General features: G+C 36.4%; 1 protein-coding gene and 1 pseudogene across 2 annotated transcripts in view; one reads left to right on the top strand and one right to left on the bottom strand.

The window, feature by feature from the left end:
- Positions 1-21,486, bottom strand: part of LOC309622467 (acyl-protein thioesterase 1 pseudogene) — a 711,313-nt pseudogene that overhangs the window by 643,812 nt on the left and 46,015 nt on the right. The window lies entirely within an intron of this gene.
- The window catches only part of PYGO2 (pygopus family PHD finger 2), a 28,912-nt gene continuing 9,287 nt past the window's right edge, over positions 1,862-21,486 (top strand). The window contains 1 exon segment of the mRNA XM_082378317.1: positions 1,862-21,484. Within this exon segment, the coding sequence (XP_082234443.1) occupies positions 21,305-21,484 (180 nt within the window). The 5' untranslated portion in view covers positions 1,862-21,304.

Genomic DNA, 21,486 nt, shown 5'->3' with positions numbered 1-21,486 from the left:
GTAGAGCCCCCATGACAGAACTAGTGCCCTCATAAGAGGAAAAGACACTGGAGCTGCTTCTCTCTGCCATGAGAGAATACAGCAAAAAGGTAGCTGTCTGCAACTAGGAAGAGGGCCCTCATCAAGAACTGAATCTGCCAGCACCTTAATCTTAGACTTCTGGGCCTTCAGAACTGTGAGAAATAAATCTGTTGTTTAAAGACATTGGTATTTTGTTATAGTAGCCGAACTAATACACATTACGTTGTAAGGCCTTTTGCTTTGACTCTGAAAAGAACAGAAGGCCCTTGGTAGGTTTTGAGTTGAAGGGTGATATGATCTGGGTTACATGTTAACAAGACCATTCAGACTCTTATTTGAGAACACACTGAAGTGGGGCAGATACATAATATTAGAGGCAGTTAGGAAACTATTACATACAACAATCCCAATGAGGGATGTTGGTAGGTTGGACCCAGTTAGTAGCAAAGGAGATTGTGAGCTGGGGCAAAATTCTGGATTTATTTTTAAGGTACAGTCAATACATGTGCTGACAGATTGGCTATATTCCATGAGTGAATGAAAAGAGCCAAAAATGACTCAAGGTTTTGGGGCTGAGCAATTAGAAAGTGGGAGTTGTCAATAATTGATATGAGGGAGACTGTGAGTGAAGCAAACCTGGGGGAGGACAAGAGTAGGAATCCTTTTTTAGACATGCTAATTTTGAAATATCTATTCGACATCTGAATGGAGCTGTCAAGTAGTCAGCTGGATATATGATTCTGGAATCAGGGACCGATCTGGGCCAAAGATATAAATCTGTCAACACATGGATGAGATTTAAGCCATGAGGCAGATGACATCACCAACTTAACAAGGAGAGAAAGAGAACAGGTCCAAGGTCTGAGCCCTGAGCCAAAGTAACACTAAAAGGTCAAGATAAAAAAGACACAGCAAAGAGGAGATAGAAAAGACATAGTAGTATTGTAGAAAGTAATCCAGGAGAGTGTGGTATACTGGGAGCTAAGTGAAGAAAGAGTTTTCAGGAAAAAAGGAATTATCAACAACTGTGTAAAATGCTGCTAATAGGTCAAGTTAGATGAGTACTGAGAATTAAATTTAGTAGCCTGAGAGTCTTTGTTGACTTTGGTGAGAGCAATTTTGGTGGGATGTAAAGTGTCAAAAGCCTGAGAGAAGTGAGTGTAAGAGAGATATGAAGAGAGGAATCAGGGACTGGAGGTGCAGGTAACTCTTAAGGACTTTTTCTGCAAAGAGAAAGAAATGAGGTTGGACAGGAGTTTTTTTAAGAGAGAGATTTCTGTTTTAAGATGAACTAATACCACGTTGTTTCCAATACATATCAATGGTAAGATGCTTGAAATTCAAATATAATAACAGACATAGTCCAATTTTCACATTTCTTTAGATGCTAGTGAAAGTGTCACAATTTTCAGTTCTATTTTTGGTCAAAATATAATTATTTTGGTTTCTCCTCAATGATTAACATAGAAATATGCTTATTTGACCCTGCTCACAATTTATTACTTTTTAAACATATTCTATCAACTAACACCTTCTCCCAATTCAACTTAAAGTTAGCATAATTACCATGTTGGGAAAAATGTGGATGGTGTATACTTATTCTTCTTTCCCTTCCTGCCAAAATATGATACACACTAGTGCCTTTCTCTTTTTAATCTGAATCATTAAATTGTTTCTCTCCTCCAGTCTCTCTGTTTAAAAGCAAGAAAAGATGTACCTTCCAAAATCAGAAGAAATATACACAATGTATGTCTACAGGAGATGAATCTAAATCTAAAATCTCAGATCCCCCTTTCCATTTTGGAAACAATGTTATATTTGATATCATAACATGATATCACTCTCATCATCAGCATCTCTACCGGCAGACTTAATGCAACAGAGGACCAGTTGCTTTTTTAGAAGCAAGGTGCTCCTCAAAAAAGTCTGGCTGTTCCACAGTCTTCCACCCTTAACAAAAGTCCATGTGGCAATACTGCAGTGTACCATTGACAAGTTTCCACTGAACAGCATACGGCTGAAGCGTTTAAGAACTGATATTAGAAGGACCAGGGGAAGCAACCTAAGTATCCATCATCGGATGAATGGATAAAGAAGATGTGGCACATATATACAATGGAATATTACTCAGCCATAAAAAGAAATGAAATGGAGGTATTTGTAGTGAGGTGGATGGAGTTAGAGTCTGTCATACAGAGTGAAGTAAGTCAGAAAGAGAAAAACAAATACAGTATGCTAACACATATATATGGAATCTAAGGAAAAGGAAAAAAAAAGGTCATGAAGAACCTAGTGGCAAGACGGGAATAAAGACACAGACCTACTAGAGAATGGACTTGAGGATATGGGGAGGGGAAGGGGTGAGATGTGACAGGGTGAGAGAGTGGCATGGACATATATACACTACCAAATGTAAAATAGATAGCTAGTGGGAAGCAGCCGCATAGCACAGGGAGATCAGCTCGGTGCTTTGTGACCACCTAGAGGGGTGGGATAGGAAGGGTGGGAGGGAGGGAGATGCAAGAGGGAAGAGATATGGGAACATAAGTATATGTATAACTGATTCACTTTGTTATAAAGCAGAAACTAACACACCATTGTAAAGCAATTATACTCCAATAAAGATGTTTAAAAAAAAAAAAAAAAAAGGACCAGGGGAAAAGGCTAAAGTCCATTAATATTACCTGTTTCCCCACAGTAAGCAAAGTTTAACTTTCTGAGTCATCTTTCAGATCTAATTGAGCAAAAATATTTAGAGACTGGAAGTATACAAAGTAAATTTTTACAAATCCCTTTAAATAAACATTAAACACATAAAATAACTGTTCTAGTAAGAAAAAGCAGTGAGGTGCTACTCAATACTATTTTTTATTATTTCAGTAAGTGGTTACAAGTAAAATCAATTGAAACAAAACAAGAGGTAATTCAGTGCTTTCAACTGATCAAACATTTAATTAGAGCCTATAATGTGCCAGGCTCTGTGCTAGGAATAGGAGAATGAAAAAAGACATTTTTCTTGCCTTTGAAGAACTCACATTCTACAGGAAAGAGAAAAATTTAAACAATGAAAATATAATGTGGAAAGTGCTCTAATAAAATATTAGAGATAGGTACAGAAAGAAATAGAAGCACAGAGTAATTAATTCCACTATTTTCAGTGGGGAAAATTAGAGAGGAGTTAGTATTTGAAGGATGAAACTGTCATTCTAGAGTTTGGAAAGGGTTGGGGGAGGCCAGAAAGACAGGTCAAACAATTTAAAGCTGGGGTATCTTAGTCTACTCAAGACCTCTATAACAAAAATACCATAGACTGAGTGACTCAACAACAAATATTTACTTCTCACACTTCTGGAGGCTGAGAAGTCCAAGCAAGGTGCCAACAGATGTTGTGTCTGGTGAGAGCATGCTCCCTGGTTCATAGATGACCATCTAAATTGTTGTGTCCTCAAATGGCAGGAGGGTCCAGGGAGCTCTCTGAGCTCTCTTTTATAAGGGCACCAATCCCATTCATGAGGGTGCAGGCTTCATGACCTAATCACACCTCAAAGGTCTCATCTCCAAATACTATCATATTGGGTGTTAGGATTTAACATACAAATTTTGGGTAGACACATTCAATCACACAGGGGTAACAGCAAGAACAAAGGCAGGTAAATATAACATTGTTTCCAAAATGGAAACATAAAGTCATTAAAATTCTGGTAGACCTGCTTCTCATAAACAAGGCAGTCAGAGCAAAAGATGGACTTTTCTTTCCAGAGAGTGTCTCTGAAGAAAGCACCTGAAGGGGGTTCCATTACTAAACATGACAGGAGGCAGACATGGAAGAAGAAAAGGAAAACTACCACCTTATAAGGAGACTGCTTAAAAAAGGAAATTTATCATCCTTGATTCCTCTCTTTTCCTCACTACAACCTTCCCTAGCATTATTTCAATTATCAGCAAGTCCTGCAGTTGCATTTTCAAAATATACCTTATTTATACTACTTCTCACCATTTCCAATAGCCCATTAATTCAAGCCACCATGATCTTTCTCCTGGATTACTACAATAGTTAACCTGTCTCCCTGCCTCTTTTCTTGCTCCTTGAGTCTTATGTCCCAAAAATCCAGAGTGACTATTTTAAATCATGAATCAGATTATATTGTTCTCTTACTTAAAATTCTCCATCAGAATACTATTGCAATCGGAATAAAATTCAAAGTGTCGGATTATTATCTATAAGGCCATATATGATTAGGCTCCTACATACCCTCCACCTTTATTTATTTATTTATTTATTTATTTATTTATTTATTTAGCCTGGAATTCTCTTTCCCATGACCTTTACATAGCCAACTCTCTCACCATTCAGTTTTTAGCTCAAATGCCACCCATGGAGGCCTTTTCTGATCACACTATCTGAAGTGGTTCCTTCTTTCCACTCTCTATTCATTACTCTATTATGTTTTCTGCATAGCACTTAGCACTGTTTTCAATCATCTTATTTATCTTGTTTACTTGTGTAATGTCTGTTCTCTCCCTCAATTCTAATAAACTCCAAATACTCAATAAATTTTTCTGTTTTGTTTAATACTGTTTCCTAGCACCTAGCATTGTGTCTGGAACTGAATGACTACTTAATAAATAATAGTTAAGTGTATGAGAAAGTTTAGGTGGAGAGATGTATTCAGAGAACTTTCGGAAGTTTTCTCAGTGATACACTATGTAAAATTTCTCCGTATCTCCTTCAGAAACTTATTATAAAACCTATATTCTTCAAAACTTGCAGAGACAAATGGAAGTCTTGATATCTAATACCATGCAGACTTGGGCTTCAAGGCAAGTGAAAACAGGTCCCACTATATATGGGATAGAAGTACAAGCCTATCTGAAGACACGCCACATCCAAATAGTTAATTCCTGTGCAATGAAAACGTTTATATACTCATTTGTCTTTATGAGGTAATATATGTTTACATGTAATAGTCAAAGGCAGTAAGAGCTACATGGAAACTATAAGTCAAGGAGGGTTCTGATGAGGACCTTCCAAGAAAAACTAAAAAATAGGAGAAATTAAATTTTATTTTGAAAAAGTTATAATAAATAATAGAACTGGAAATGTGGAGGTTTCGGAGGTAAAACTGGCTCTATGATGTGTCCAGCACATTCCACGGGAAAGAGAACTACATTTAAGGGACATGAACAGTTACCAGAGAGATGTCCTCCACTGTACAAGATATTCCTATGGCTTTATCAGGGGCTGAATAAAGTCTCTCCTTCCCCATGTTCTCATTCCTTGTTTCCCACACAACCTTCTAAGTACAATACAGTTTCCTTGGTACCTTGATGCTAGGAAAACAGCTGAGCCAGAACAAGCATTCCAGTCACCAGAAAGGGTTGGATTGTCTGAAGTCCTTGTTGAGAATGAATCACAGCCCAGTTTCTCCCTCTGCCCAGTCAGCTTCCTTCACTGTTCTTCCCCAGGTGTTGATCCCAATATACTTTACTTCTCATATGTTAATCTCTAGCTCACAGTTTTCATCCCTGGAAACCCAACCTCCAACCTATCTTTAAGCACAGTAGAATCCAGGTGTTCAAATGATGCCAGCAATCTGTCTCTATCTCTCAGCTCTGCATTAAAATCCTTTTTAACAAGTTACTCCTCTGTGGTATAAAGAGAATTTTATGTCATTTCACCAAATTTTTTTTCCAAAATCAGTTCTATAAGGATAAACTTATCTAATGACAATTGTGTAAAAAAATTGTAAGAAGTAAAGTAAGCTATTTGTCACCTAAGAAGTTGGCAAGAAAGCTGAAAAATGCCTAAAAAGTAGAGAGAATGTGACCTAAATAATCATCCAAAAGAAATGAAAAGTTACCCTGGTTTCTCACAATAAACTATTAGATATATGAACTTAGAAAAAATTTGCTAAGAGATTTGACTTAGAAAAATAAAATTATTCAAAGCAATTATAGCAAAATTAGGATGAACAGAGGCAATTACTATTATTACTGTAATATACTATATGATTACTATGTCATATTTGTCATAAATGAGACAAAAATAGAAAAATTTGAAGAATCAGAATAGAAATTGGATATCAAAAAATACAAACAACCTAATCAAAAAATGGGCAAAAGGTCTAGACATTTCTCCAAAGAAGACATATACAGATGGCCAAAAGGCACATGAAAAGATGCTCAACATCGCTAATTATTAGAAAAATGCAAATCAAAACTACAGTGAGGTATCACCTCACACCGGTCAGAATGGCCATCATCAAACAGTCTACAATAATAAATGCTGGAGAGGGTGTGGAGAAAAAGGAACCCTCCTACACTGTTGGTGGGAATGTAAATTGGTATAGCCACTATGGAGAACAGTATGGAGGTTCCTTAAAAAACTAAAAATACAGCTACCCTGCAATTCCACTCCTTGGCATAGATCTGGAGAAAACCATAATTTGAACCAATGTTCATAACAGCACCACTTACAATAGCCAAGACATGGAAGCAACCTAAATGTCCATTGACAGGTGAATGGATAAAGGAGATGTGATACACACACACACACACACACACACACACACACACACACTGAAATATTACTCAGCCATAAAAAAGAATGAAATAATGCCATTTACAGCAACATGGATGGACCTAGAGATTATCATACTAAGTGAACTAAGCCAGACAAAGACAAATATATGATATCGCTTACACATGGAATCTAAAAAAAAATATATGATACTAATGAACTTATTTACAAAACAGAAATGGACTCACAGACATAGTAAACAAACTTATGGTTACCAAAGGGGAAGGCGGGTAGGGATAAACTAGGAGTTTGTGATTAAAATATACACACTACTATATATAAAATGGATAACTGACAAGGACCTACTGTATAGCACAGGGAACTATATTCAATATCTTGTAATAACCTATAATGGAAGAGAATGTAAAAAAAGAATATATATATATGTATAACTGAATCACTGTGCTGCACAGCTGAAACTAACGCAACATTGTGAAATCAACTATATTTCAATAAATGTTTTTAAAAAATAGAAATTGGCTAAAAATCCTAAAAATGATACAATTAAAGTATAAAATTAACTAGAAAGCAAGAGGAAAATCACACCAAATATTATTTTACTACCATTTTTTAGAAATAAGCTAAGGTTTAAATGCCACATGGAAAATTGGCAGAAAAATCTTAACAGTGCTAAAATGTTGATACAAAAAGTAACATTAAAAACATGTTAAGTAAACAGAAATTGAAAAAATTCACATGAAATGCTATTGGGTTTTGATGATAAAATATTGTTTTCTAAATATGAATATATATATATATTTTACAAAAAATGAATCACCCTATGATCCTCAGAATTCACCAACTATAACATTTAAAATGTTCATATAAAGAAAAATAAAAACGAAGAATCTTCAAAAGCTTTTAAAAGCATTCCCAAGTATAAATCGTAGTAATCTTTGTAAGTAGTTAAAAGATATAAGATTTTGATAAATTGGTAGATTTGTCATACAGTGAATTTTCATTTGGGAAATTTAATTTCAGAAAATTAGTTTTTGTAGAATTGATTTTCACTGAGTTAACCTGCCTCTAGCAAGAAAGCCACTCGCAGCCACAGTTTTATATTCTACCAAGCCGATCAACCCCAGCTAAAATGCATACTTTGTTCCAAGAGTTCCAACTGAAGTCCTAGCATTAATACTGACCAAGTCAGCTTGGGTTATGAGCTCATCCCTGAACCAGTGACTGTAGCCAGGGATATGAAATATACCAATCATTCAAGCTCGATGCTTGTGACACCCTCTGAAGCTAGAAGAGCAATCAGGCCCATCTGAATCACATGGACTGCAAGTAGGAGAGGGAAAACTCTTGAAAGAAAAACCTGAGTCTATTATCAGGAAAGAGGGATAGAGATATCTGTTACACAGCTTCAAATAAATTTTTTTTCTTATTTAGCAGCATTTCTCTAACCATTGCTAATGGAACCAAGTTTCATCCTGGCTTTCCTATCACGCTTTAACTTTTTCGATCCACTTGAACTCCGAATGCAAATGAAAATTTTTTTCAAACAAAAATGTGTTTGTTCCCCAGTAACATGCTGTAAAAAAGAAATGTTACCCTTTTCTCTATTTTATGATTTCTTTAACCATTCTGCTTTTTTGCTTGGGTTCCAAATTTCTACTGTACACTTCTGATTGACAAGAAGGAAAAATGTTCCCAAGTAGATACAATTTGATACTTGTTTGATGTATATGATAGATGTAAGTTATTACATGCTTCCATTGAAAATAGACTCTTTCTGATAAACAGAAGTTTTTTTGCTATATGCCAGAATTTTTAATTATTTTAATTTTTTAACATATGAACTATTATTACTTTTTACCATGTTTAATCTCCAAGTCAATTAACTCTACCCTGGATAACTGAGAGTTGGCATATTTGTAATAAAGCAAAATAAAATTACAAGTGTCTAAACGGAATCTTCATATGATACTTAAAATGTTCTTACATCCTTTCCTTTAATAATCATTCAATAAAAATACATTGTGAGCCAAGCACTGCTGTTCCCAGCACTGGGAACATAGCTTAAACAAATGGCTTACCCCATTTAGAAGAGAAAACAGAGAGCAAATAAATAAATACATTATATCAGGTATTGGTAATGATTATGAAGAAAACAAAGCAGGGCAAAGAAACAGAGTGAAAGGGGTCTACTTTTGGTATGATGGTCAGAGTTTGGGGGCACTCAGTAAATAATACGTTCAAGTTCTATTTCACTTGAGAAAAAAGATAAGGAAAAGGCAAATAAGAAACCAAATGTCACCCTTTTCTTGTTGATAACACTGAATTTGGAAAATGTGTCTGATAACTGTGGGAAAGAGGACTACCTAATATCAAAATCTACAGTTAGGTAGACCTGCCAGACCAGTTATAGTCAGTGTTGGGAAACTGCAGGATCCCCCACAGCGTCAGACCCCTCTCACGGCAGCATAGCACAGAGCAGAGGGAACTCATACTTCCTGCAGGCAGCCAGAGGACAAGGTATATGCTCCCAATTTGCCTTTTCAATCACCCAAGTAAATAAAGTCACATCTCCTTTAGCTCAGAGTGAATGAGAGGATAGAGACAGGACAGGTATGTTATTAAAGCCCCTCTACGTGGAAGGAAACAGAAGGATAGGAATAAGAAAGATCTTCCTGAACATTTGTTTTTCTCCAGTCGCATTCTGCTGCTCAGGTGCAGTTGCAAAGTAGGTAGGCAGAGAGTTGGTTGGGTTTAACCAGGGACAGAGCCTGATGAATACTACAGAGAGCAGGGGTGGGGAAGGAGGATGGGAGGAGAAGTGTTGAGAGTGTCTGGAAGGGATTAATTGTAAAAAAAAAAAAAAAAAAAAAGGATCATAGAATATAAATTGGATAAGGAGAAAACTGAGTCCATTAAGACAGTTATAGGCAATGAATAAGTAGTACAGTAAATGGATTAGATCCAAATGTAATCAAATAATGTTTGAGACAGGGAATCAGTAAGTGACTTAGAAATATAAGATAGTTGACTTAGTAGAGAACAATGGCCCATTAAAGATGTCCACATCCTAATCCCCTGAACCTGTGAAAATGTTATCTCATATGGCAAAAGGGACTTTGTAGATGTGATTAAGTTAAAGATCTTAAAGTGGGGATCACAAGGGCCCTTATAAGGGGAAGGCAGAAGAATCAGAGACAGAGAAAGGAGATGTGATGATAGAAACAGACGGTCAAAGTCAGAAAGAGATATGAAGATGCTATGTTTCTGGCTCTGAAGAGGAAGGAAGGAAAGTAGGTGGCCTCTAGAAGCTGAAAGAGATGAGAAAATATATTCTCCCCTAGAGCCTCCATAAGGAATACTGTTCTGCTGATACCTTGGTTTTAGCCTGTAAGACCCACTTTAGACCTCTTACCTCCAGAACTATAAGATAAAACAAATGTGTTGTTTAAACCACTAACATCATTATGGCAGCAAAAGAAAACTGATACAGCTGTTCAAAGAGTGGAATGCATGAAGTCATTGGTAATGACAAAGACTAGAATAGGACATGGATTATAGTGTGGTCAGGGAAAGTGAGGTCAAGGAGCTCAGAGGTGTTAAGTGTGATCACCCACATGGATGCTGAAGTCACCAAGAATGAAGAAGATGATCTGGATGCTCATATCCTCAGTGAATGAGGGGGGAGGTTTGTACATTACCAAGAAGGGATGTATTTCAGAGGGTCTTGTATTTTGGAGGAAAGAAGGAGATAGAGCAGTCTAGAAGGGACAATGAAACAAAATGAGGACACCTATCTCATCCCCAATCTCCATTACATGTGGAATATGAGATATAAAAATAGCCACCAGTATAGAGAACTAGAAGAGAATCAATATCCTCATAGATGACCAGGATTCAGTTTAAGAAAAAGAGTGAAGTGAAGGTAATGATGAGGAGAGAGTTGAAGATACCAAGGATTTTAGATTTTGATGATAAACTGTAAGGGCACAATGAAAGAGTGTAGAATATGGGGTGGAAGCAAATGATGTGGTCAAATTAGGGGATTTTTCAGGCTATGGAGCACAAGCCCAATGATAACCTATGAACTGAGATTCTGGGGCTTCTGAAGGTGACTTTGATAAACAGGAGTGTAAAGCATAATGTAACTTGTCCTGATGCTTTTTTCCAGAAGGGTAAGCAGTTCTAAATATAGCATTTTGGGGAGATTACTGTCTTGGGTAGTTGAAGTGATGAGGTGCATCGAAGAGTAATTGTCTTACCAGCAAGGAACCTGAGCTCCCTGGGCTTCCTTCTCTTAAGCCTGTCTGGGGGGACTGACTCATCAGCAACACACAGAACTAGGAGGCTATGCCAAAATCCACAAGTCCATGGAGCCCTCAAGCCTCCTTTGCAAATTCCAGAAGGTGGACCATAACTATGGGAGGGGCAGTGGAACTGTAGACCTCTCACCGATCTGCTGTGGAGCTAGTTGGGGTCATGGTGAGGAGAGAGGCAAGCAAGAAAAGAAATTAGCATTATCATAGAAGGGTTTTCTTAGGTCCACAGTCCTATTATTTCCATGAATTCAGGTATCTAAGTAGTAAATATTATTCTTTTTAGAAACATAATCTCATATTCAGAGAAGAAATAATTTATAAGAAAAACTGGAAAGGTTAAAGGAATTAGAACAGTGAGACTGAAAAAGATTAAAAAAAACTGTAAATGAGAAGTGGCACAGATTGAAATGGCTTTCACAAACACAGAATGAGAACTACTTTTTACAACCTATGAGCGTTTGGGCAATCTTAAAATCTCAAACCTCTAGTAGAAAAATCCCAACACATTAGAGAAAAAACACATTCATCAAATTTGTTCTAAAAGTGAATTCTGTTTTTTGCAACCATTTTCCACAGACAGGAGGATGGTGTAAATTTTTAGGTTTTGCACAAATTTTAGTTAATATTGAAAGAAATGTAGTTAGTACTTTTTTCCATGTGGTACAAACAACTACACAGAAATTGTTCTCTCTTTAGGACAGCAGTCCTTAGCATAGCTTCAGAGTGCCCATAAACCAGTGAAATTTTATTTATGTGACAGGGTAGATGGCAGTGAATATAAGGTGAGGGTCCTTAGTTTTCTTCAAATCCTCAAAATGGTTTCATCTTTAAAAAAAAGAAAAAAACACCAACTCTCTAGGAGTTTATAATAAAAACAAATTAATTCTGATATTAATAGTATAAATTATAAAACACTGTGTTAAAATATTAGACTTTCATTCTCAGATTAGTATAGGGAAGGATGTGAGATCAGTGGTTGCCAGAGGGTAAGGGAAGAGAGGGATAAATCAGCATAGTAGAGAGGATTTTTAGGGCAGTGAAACTATTCTGTATGATACACTAATGGTGGATACATGTCTTTGTACATTGGTAAAAACCAATGAAAGTACAAAACAAAGAGTGAACCCTAATATGAACTATGGATTTTAGTTAACAATAATGTATCAATTATGGCTCATCAATTATAACAAATATAGCACAAGAAAGCAGGATGTCAATAATAGGGGAAACTGTTGGGGCCAGCAAACTGTATGGGAACTCTCTGTAATTTCCACTCAATTTTTTTATAAACCTAAAAGTGCTTTAAAAAATAAACCCATCAATTAAAAAAAAAAAAAAGATGCTGCTGACCACTGTGAATAAAATGGAGTAGAGCTAGAGTGGAAGTAGGGATCCAGTTAGGAGAATTCTGCAATCATCAAGTCAAGAGACGGTGGCAGATTGGACTAGGGTAGATATGAATTAAAAGGTCAGAATTAATATATATTTAAAAATTGGTATGAGAATTGGTGATGATTTGAATATGTGTAAAAAGGGAGGGGGATTTGCCAATAAATGACTTATAAATTTTGGGCTGTGTAATGGAACATAGGCAAAATTCCAAAGTACAAATTTTGAGGGATGGATACTTTTTGAAGCTAACAGGATGGGTCCAAAGCAGGAAGAGATTTATTAAACATAGCTAGAAGGTTCAACAGTACATTGCATAAAGAAGGTAATGGAGTAATATTTTACATCTTAGAATCATTTTGATATTCCCATCCTGTCTTAGTCAACTCAGGTTGCTATAACAAAATACCATAAATTGGGTGGCTTAAATAACAGACACTTATTTCTTAAAGTTCTGGAGGTGGAGAAGTCAAAAATCAAGTTTCTGACAAATTTGATTCCTGGTGAGAGCTCTCTTTCTGGCTTGTAGAAGGCTGCCTTCTCACTGAGTTCTCACATGGCAAAGACAGAGAAAGAGCTCTGGTCTCTCTTCCTCTTATAGGACACTAATGCCATCATGAGGACCCCACCCTCATGACCTCATCTAAACATAATTACTTCCCAAAGGCCCCACCTCCAAATACAATCATATTCAGAGCTAGGGCATCAACACATGAATTTTGAGGGGACACAACATTTAATCTATAACACACCTCTAGCGCTAAGCCAGAATTGCATTATTTTATAACATAAAATTAACTTAAGTGTACATGTAAGATTTGCACATTTGTACGTTTATAAGATTATACATGCAAAACAATATTTGGGATTTAAAAGCAATCGGTTATTTTAAATAATTTAAATATTTAAGATTTTGAAATAAAACTTCCTTTCTCAAGGGAAGTCCAATATCAATAGATGTTGTTTACAGTATTTTTAAGTTCACCCTGTCCCTTCCTCCACCAAAAAAGATAATTTCCAAAGCAAGGATTCATGCATCTAAAACAAGTTTTATTCTCCAGTTCTCATCAATGTAGTCTGAAAACCTTCAGCAAGAATGCCCAGAAGTCTAAATTATTATGTATCACATTAGGGGAGAATAAAGTAACCAAGATCCAAGTAATTTTGGACTTTATAGTCTGTAGTCAACATCTTAAATTTCATCTGGAATTGGACCAGATCACAGAACACTGATGCAATATCCAATGGAAACATTATCACAGCTTGATTATGTAGTAATATGACGCATTTCTCATGCTACTTTCATTAAAATAGCATCACATCCACAAAACTTTTGAACAGACCATCTCTGGAGAGAACAGTCCAAAATTATCATCTTATTAAAATATAACTTCTGCTTTGGTTACTTCTTCTTGTTTTCTTTAAAGTTCTAAACTATGGTGTGTGGCCAGGGGAACATAGACTATCCCTGAGATCAAACAGAACTGGCCGTTAATGTTACACACAGGGCCAGGAGTATATTTTCTATGCTTCTTCTTCAAAATAGAAACTCTTCACCCACTACCTGTCCATCCTGACACCAGGGCATCAGCTTCCAAGTTAGGGTTGAGATAAACACTTCAGATTTTAGGCCTACCCAGCCTCATTCACTTTGTCAGCTTTTTTTTTTTTTTTTAATCTTCTCCTGTCTGTCACAGAGTCTCAGAGAGTTCTGCACCCGAATGTCATGACTTGTCATGACCTAAGCTTGTGTTCATTGACAGGAGCTTGTGAGAAAATGAGCTGGGAGAAACAGATGTAACCAGAGGAAAGTCAAAATGAAAGCTATGAATTAAAAAAAAAAAAGTGGAAGAAGTAGAGAATATTCAGGAGTTTCCCTCAACCTCTCATTTTCCCAAAATTACACACACTGCCTGACAGCTATTCTTGATCTCCTTTCAGTCAACATTCACAGGATCAAGATGATTTCAGAACACAGAGCAAAGTTAAGGCTGTGAGAGGTCACTCATCTTCTCCATAAGAAAAGAAATGTGCACTCCCCTCATTCTCAGAGTAACCCACTGTAAATGATGAATTTTATGTCAAACTGGAATTTTCTTCATCCTTTCTTGTACAAATGTACGAATGTTTCTACAAACTAAGATGCATCATCAAGGTAGCATATAGATTTTCCTTCCCTTGAGACCTTTAAAGAAGATAAATATTAAACTGTCTTTGAAGGATGGCATGGAGTCCTTACCTAACGTTGAGGAATGAATTAAAAAACCTTTGCTGTCCCTAGTGCACTATGAGTGAGGAATAAAAACAAAACAAAAAACATTAGCTATACTAATAATATATTGATAAAACAATTCCTTTTAAACACTCTTTATTTCCAATGTGGTAATTTCTCTTTTTTAAACATACCTCTCTGCCACCCTGACATTAAATGTCAAAGTAGCACCAATTCTGTCCAGTTGAGCTACAAAATTAATTGACTACTATGAAGAATAGCAATTTAGCGTAATGAAGCACAGAAGACCCAATATCAACAATAAATTAGAAGACATAACTGCCTTTCATAACTGAGTTATACCCAAGCCTGTAGTGGCCAGAAATTACTGCAAGGTGATTAGAATGTTTATTAAAAGTACTAGGATATCTGATGTCTTCTGAGTAAACAAAGAATCTAAGGGGAAGATATGTTCTCTTTAGAATTCCAGGTACTAAGAACCGATAGGTCTTAAAATAGCAACAAGATAACCAACGCCTGGTACATAGTAACTGGATGTTGAATAAATGCACTACAGCTAAAATCTTGTTTCCTCTATACTTTTGGTCTTTTGAAATGACTAGTTACTGCCCCTCACAGTATGCTCAGACCTCTCTCTCCTTCAGGTATGAAATCTGGATTAACATATCTTTGTTTTCTTTTTTATTCAAAGTATAATTGCCTGTGTCTATAATCCTCCTGGCTTATTTTATTTATACAGTTGAGGTTTATTTATCTTTTGTTAATTCTTGAGATTGGTATAAATCTTAATAGATCTTCCCAATCACTGTTGAAATGCAGTTTTTAGAGTTCAGCAAGAGTATTAATTTTCTTCTTTTAAATTACCACCTTCCCCATCTCAACTAGAAACTAGAAGGCTGGAGTATGAGCTGGATTATGCCCAGAATCTCAATGATAATTTCTAAACATTCATACATAAATCTATGATATTCAGTGATTGTTACTTTATCACCCCAAGAATTCTTTATAACAATTTGCCTGTAATAAAAATTTTCAGAGGTATAAACAGAAATATTGCTGCTATTAGATATGTAGGGCTATAATCTAGATACCTACCTAGATGAGCAAATTCCAAGAACCTGATTCCTAAATACACAGCAATGTAAAGAACCATATTACTAGACTTTCCCTTAATTCAGCTCTTGTGGAAGATGGTCACTGAAAAGACAGGAAAAGGGCAAATTTTAGGGGCTTCCTGTGGCTCTAAGGTTCTTATGGTGAAAAAATGAGGAATTCTGCGAGCTTTGGGGCATCTGTTAGTAAATGACATCCTACATCAAAAAATATTTCCACTGACTCAATATCTCCTCTGAGATTTCATTTCAAAAGTTGATTTTATTTTGAAAAGCTAACATGAAATCACCAAAGAGATTACTTCTAAAGCAGTTCTTTCAGATATAGCCTTAAAACTAAATGTCCAAATCATTTATTTTTATTTCTTCTCACTTACAATTAATAGGGAATACAGTTCTCAATTTCTTCTAAGGCTGTCACAAAATAAAAGATTATTTTGAAAAAATTTTGATCTCATCTAAATGTCCAACTAAGACCATGCAAGGAAACTTTATGAAAACAACTGCTCTGTTAAGAGGCACCTTCCTTGTTCCTCTGTCAATTAATCTATTAATATTTAAAGTTACTTTTAGGTAAGTTGTTTTGTTTCATTGAGTTTATTTCTTAAAATGTGCAAAGGACCAGGGACTTCCCTGGTGGTCCAGTGGTAAAGAATCCACCTTCGAATGCAGGGGACGCAGGTTCGATCCCTGGTCGGGGAACTAAGATCCCACATGCTGCAGGGCAACTAAACCCACATGCCACGACTACTGAGCTCACGCGCCTCAACTAAAGGGCCCACGTGCTGCAAACCACAGAGCCCACGTGCTCTGGGGTCTGCACACCACAACCAGAGAAGAGAAAACTCACACGCCACAACTAGAGAGAAGCCCCAATACCGCAACAAAAAGATCCCGCATGGCTCAACAAAGATCCCGCGTGCCACAACTAAGACCCGACGCAGCCATAAAAATAAATAAATAAGTAAATAAATAAATACATAATATTAAAAGAAAAAAGTATGCAAAAGACCAAATGATTCATTAGAGTCTGCCTACAGATGTTTCATGAAATTACATCATCTAAAACAAAATAATTCTAAGACCCAAATTAATAAACAGAAACTTTGTGTTTTGTATTTAGAAGACATTTAATGGCATTTTTGTCTTTCTTTCTCAAATTTTTCCAAAGCCTCTTATTCTACCAATTAATTTCCTCTCTCCAATCAGAAGTCCATCTTTACAGATACCTCTCTCCAATCAGAAGTCCATCTTTACAGATAAAGTATAAAACTTAGGATCTAGATTTGTCTAAAATGGTAATTTATGACTTAAAAAACCCTAGATTCAGTTTAAACAGCAGCAATTGTAATTACATCCCACTTTTAACACTGCTTTACTGATTTGATCCTATTTAAGTTTTTCAAGAACCAATATAGTGACAACTTGTTCATTCAGAAGAAATCAAGAAAAGATTATATTCAAATGAACATAAACTCATGTCATGTTCATTGAAATGCTCTCGAAGCTTTGGATGTTTTCTGAAACGTTACATATTTTGTGGTCACAAAGATACACTTCTCTCAGTGGCTTCTCATTCTAGGAACTGGGTTTATTCATTTCTACAATGCCTTTGCACCCTCTTATGGTCATTTTGGGATTTGCTTTATTGGGAGCAATTTATTCAAGGCTATTCAATGGTTTCTTTATCTTGTAAATTTGAATTTTTATTAGAATAATGACATTTACACACTTTCCACCTTTAAATCTGTAATTTCGTAATCCCAAATATTAATTGAAGCTCACATTTCTTCACACTGTTGAGAAAACAGAAGTATATAGAGTTGAGGTTACTAGGATAATAATTAGAAACACTCCATACTTTCCAATTATGTCTGACATAGTAGCAAGCTAATAAGAATTTAAGATTCTGCCTCCTAGGCACAAAACAATTCAATAGTAATGCCATCATTAGGTATCACAGTTCTTATTTTCTGATGCTGACATGATGAACTCAACTTAGAATCTGTTTGGGCCTGTTTATATAAAGCATGGATATGACTTCTAACTTAGTACAATATCCTAAAAATAACAGCATAAATGTGGCTGTCCTTCATTAAGGAGTTGCAATAGCAAGATAAACACACGTAACACACACATACACACACACATAAACACACAACACACACACACACGCACGCACATACACTTTATAACTCAATTGGCTCGTGTTGTCTTGGAAACATTAAATTCCTTTAACCTAGAGATCTTTAAAAAATACCTAAGGATCAAATGTTACCATTCTATTATATTTAATTTAATAACCATAATAAAAACAAAGACTGCTTGTTCCTTTCCTGACTTAAAATCTCCTTCTTTCTGTTAGTTATAGTTTCATGTTTAGAAAACATTTAGGAAAAATGTGTAAAGCTTTAATGGCAAGCTTTATTTCTGAATTCATGCTGCAGCCAATGATAAAGATACCTGCTTTATGGTTAAAAAAAAGAAACAACTGTTCAAACTGTACATATGGCAGAGGAACTACTCTTTAAAGTGTTTATGAGAAGAACTGTTGCATTACCATATATTTTTTTCTTTCCAGGGTGACAGCTACACATTTTAAGATACTTTCAACTTGAAGTATAACTTGAGTACTATAGGTTTTAAATTCCTAACTTATAATATATTCATATTTTTGTCAGAAAAATACATCAGAACCTATACATGTATCTATAAATCAATAATTTTGGTTTCAAAATACAACTATTGTCATTAAGGGCACAGAAGAGTACTAACCCAAAGTGCAAGAAATCCCATAACTGAATGACAGTTGAGGGGACAGAAAATACAATTTCACCAAGCTAAAGTCAGATATCATATAGGATGATGCTCCAAATATTTAAAGCTTCTATCAATTCCCAAATTACAAATGAAGTTTAAAAATAAAATTTTGGGTGGTCCATCTGAAAAATGCACTTATCTCTCACAGTAAATAATAGCACTTACAAAGATCACCAGTGCCTGCAAGATATCAATCTGTAGGTTTCCTATGTAATTCAATCACTGTATCAGATGTGCTGACAGCAAATATATACTTCAGAACATTAAAGTTATTGCCAGCTGTAAAAATATTCTTTATCTACAAATATACTTTCAACGAATCTAAAAACCCACATCATCTCTCTGACAATGAAACCATGTATGTTGTCTAAAATATACTGTCCATATTTCATAAACATTGCAAAATATGAAATTGCCAAGTGAACACTACCAACACCTCCTCTTGTATGCACTCTTTCATAATGACAGTCATTGACAATTGGAATCTACTTTACAGGTATGTCTATCTTTTTAAAAAAACAGTATGCTTTGTTGGACTTCCCTGGTGGCACAGTGGTTAAGAATCCGCCTGCCAATGCAGGGGACAGGGGTTTGAGCCCTGCTCCGGGAAGATCCCACATGCCGCGGAGCAACTAAGCCCGCGTGCCACAACTACTGAGCCTGCGCTCTAGACCCCGAGAGCCACAACTACTGAGCCTGAGTGCCACAACTACTGAAGCCCGCACACCTAGAGCCCGTGCTCCGCAATAAGAGAAGCCACTGCAATGAGAAGCCCGCACACCGCAACAAAGAGTAGCCCCTGCTCGCCGCAACAAGAGAAAGCCCGTGCGCAGCAATGAAGACCCAATGCAGCCAAAAATAAATACATAAATAAATTTTTTTTTAATTTTTAAAAATTAAAAAATTAAAAAACAATATGCTTTCTTAATGGGTATTGCAAATACTTGTGTTCAAATGTATCCTGTCCTACAAAAGTCTGATAATTTAATAGTATATTCAAAGATATAAAACAATTAAATCCACTAGCATCAACAACCATTTAGGAAACCAATAATAAGGGCTGTTTGAAAGCAGAGTAACCCAGATGTCCTAAACTACTTAACATAAAATTCCAGGCCCTTCAAAATCAGCCACAGGACACTACTCTTCTTCAGGCTTATACCTTTTCACATTTCAGTGATTACACATTTAGCTCCCTTTATCAGAAATAATTCCCTCTCTTAAAATTCTAATTTGAAAAGATACACACACCCTAATGTTCATAGCAGCAATATTTACAACAGCCAAGACATGTAAACACCCTAAATGTGCATCAACAGATGAATGAATAAAGAAGATGTGGTACATATATACAATGGAATATATCAGCCTCAAAAAAAGAATGAAACAATGCCACTTACAGCAAAATGGATGGGCCTAGAGATGAGCACACCAAGTGAAGTTAAGTCAGAGAGAGAATGACAAATATCATATGGTATCGCTTATATGTGGAATCTAAAATATGATACTAATGAACTTATTTACAAAACATAAATAGATGCACAGACATAGAAAACAAACTTATGGTTATCAAACAGCAAAAGGAGGGGAGGAATAAATTAGGAGTTTGGAATTTGCAGATAAAAACTACTATACACAAAATAGATAAACGACAAGGTCCTACTGTATAGCACAGGGAACTATATTCAATATCTTGTAATAGCCTATAATGGAAAAGAATATGAAAAAGAATATACATATGTAACTGAATCACTTTGCTGTACACCTGAAACTAATAACATCGTAAGTCAACTATATTTCAATAAAATAAATAAATAAGAAATAATTCCCTCTCTTACTGTAGAACATCATTATACATTGGGATTTATCATATGGTAATATAAAATATTTGTTTGAATGGCTCTCTCTCCCAACTGACCACCATATGAATTCCTTGAAGGCAGGAACTGACTTGATTCATTTTTTTTTTCTTTTTTTTTTTGGCCACACCTTGCAGCCTGTGGGATCCTAGTTCCCCGACCAGGGACTGAACCCAGACCCTTGGCAGGGAAAGCACAGAGTCCCAACTGGACCACCAGGCAATTCCCTTCATTCATTTTTACATCCCCAGTACCTGAAAAATAGTAGATGCTGAAGCAACATGATGCTTTTGGAGTCCAAAACATCATTATGGAAAACTGTTTTAATCCTAGGCTCAATCACTTAATTTTGCAGTTTCCTTTTATGTAAATGAGGGATAAACACCTTGCAGGATTGTTGGGAAACTGAAAGATACCCATAAAGTGACTAACCCAGTGCCTGGCACATAGAAGGCACTATAATATGTGCTCAGTAAATGTTAGCTGAATTGATCTTTCCCTACAGCTCTTTCCACTTATATATTTACTCAAAATATTTCCAGACTTCTCAAAATTTAAACCACTACCTTGTTCCTTTTTACTCTTTCCTATATACCAGAATTTAAATATAACCATAGCTATAAAAATAAAGGATTTTACTGTGTATTCAGGCAATTAATGCATTTGAGGGCAGTAAGTTCAATTTTTTTTCCAGAAATAAAATATCCTAAGGAATGGAACTGAAGTACAGGGCATTCAGCTTTATTGTCTCTTCTATTTCTCACCAAAAGAGAAAAATAAAAAAGCTTCAATATTTATAAGACTAAGAAGGGATGTGCATAATTTTGCCTTAAAATACATTTCTGCGGGCCGCGAGGCTGGCCGGGCGGCGAGGCTGGGCGAGCGCGCAGTTGGCACCCGGGCTCGCCGCCCCCGCCTCGCCGCACCTCCGGCTTGCTGCCGCGCGGGGGCCTGCGCCGCCCCTGTCTCCCGTTCCGGGCGTGCGACCCCGGGGCGCGTCCGTCCCCCACTCCATGGCCGCCTCGGCGCCGCCCCCACCGGACAAGCTGGAGGGAGGTGGCGGCCCCGCACCGCCCCCTGAGCCACCCAGCGCCGGGAGGAAGCAGGGCAAGGCCAGCTCGCAAATAAAGAGCCCAGAAAAGAAGCGAAGGCAGGCAAATACTCAGGGCCCTGCATACTCACATCTGACGGTTTT

The sequence above is a fragment of the Balaenoptera borealis genome (assembly GCF_965194805.1).
Source record: "Balaenoptera borealis genome assembly, chromosome: 2".
Taxonomy (NCBI): Eukaryota; Metazoa; Chordata; class Mammalia; order Artiodactyla; family Balaenopteridae; genus Balaenoptera; species Balaenoptera borealis.
This window is presented reverse-complemented; position numbering and strand designations above follow the sequence as displayed.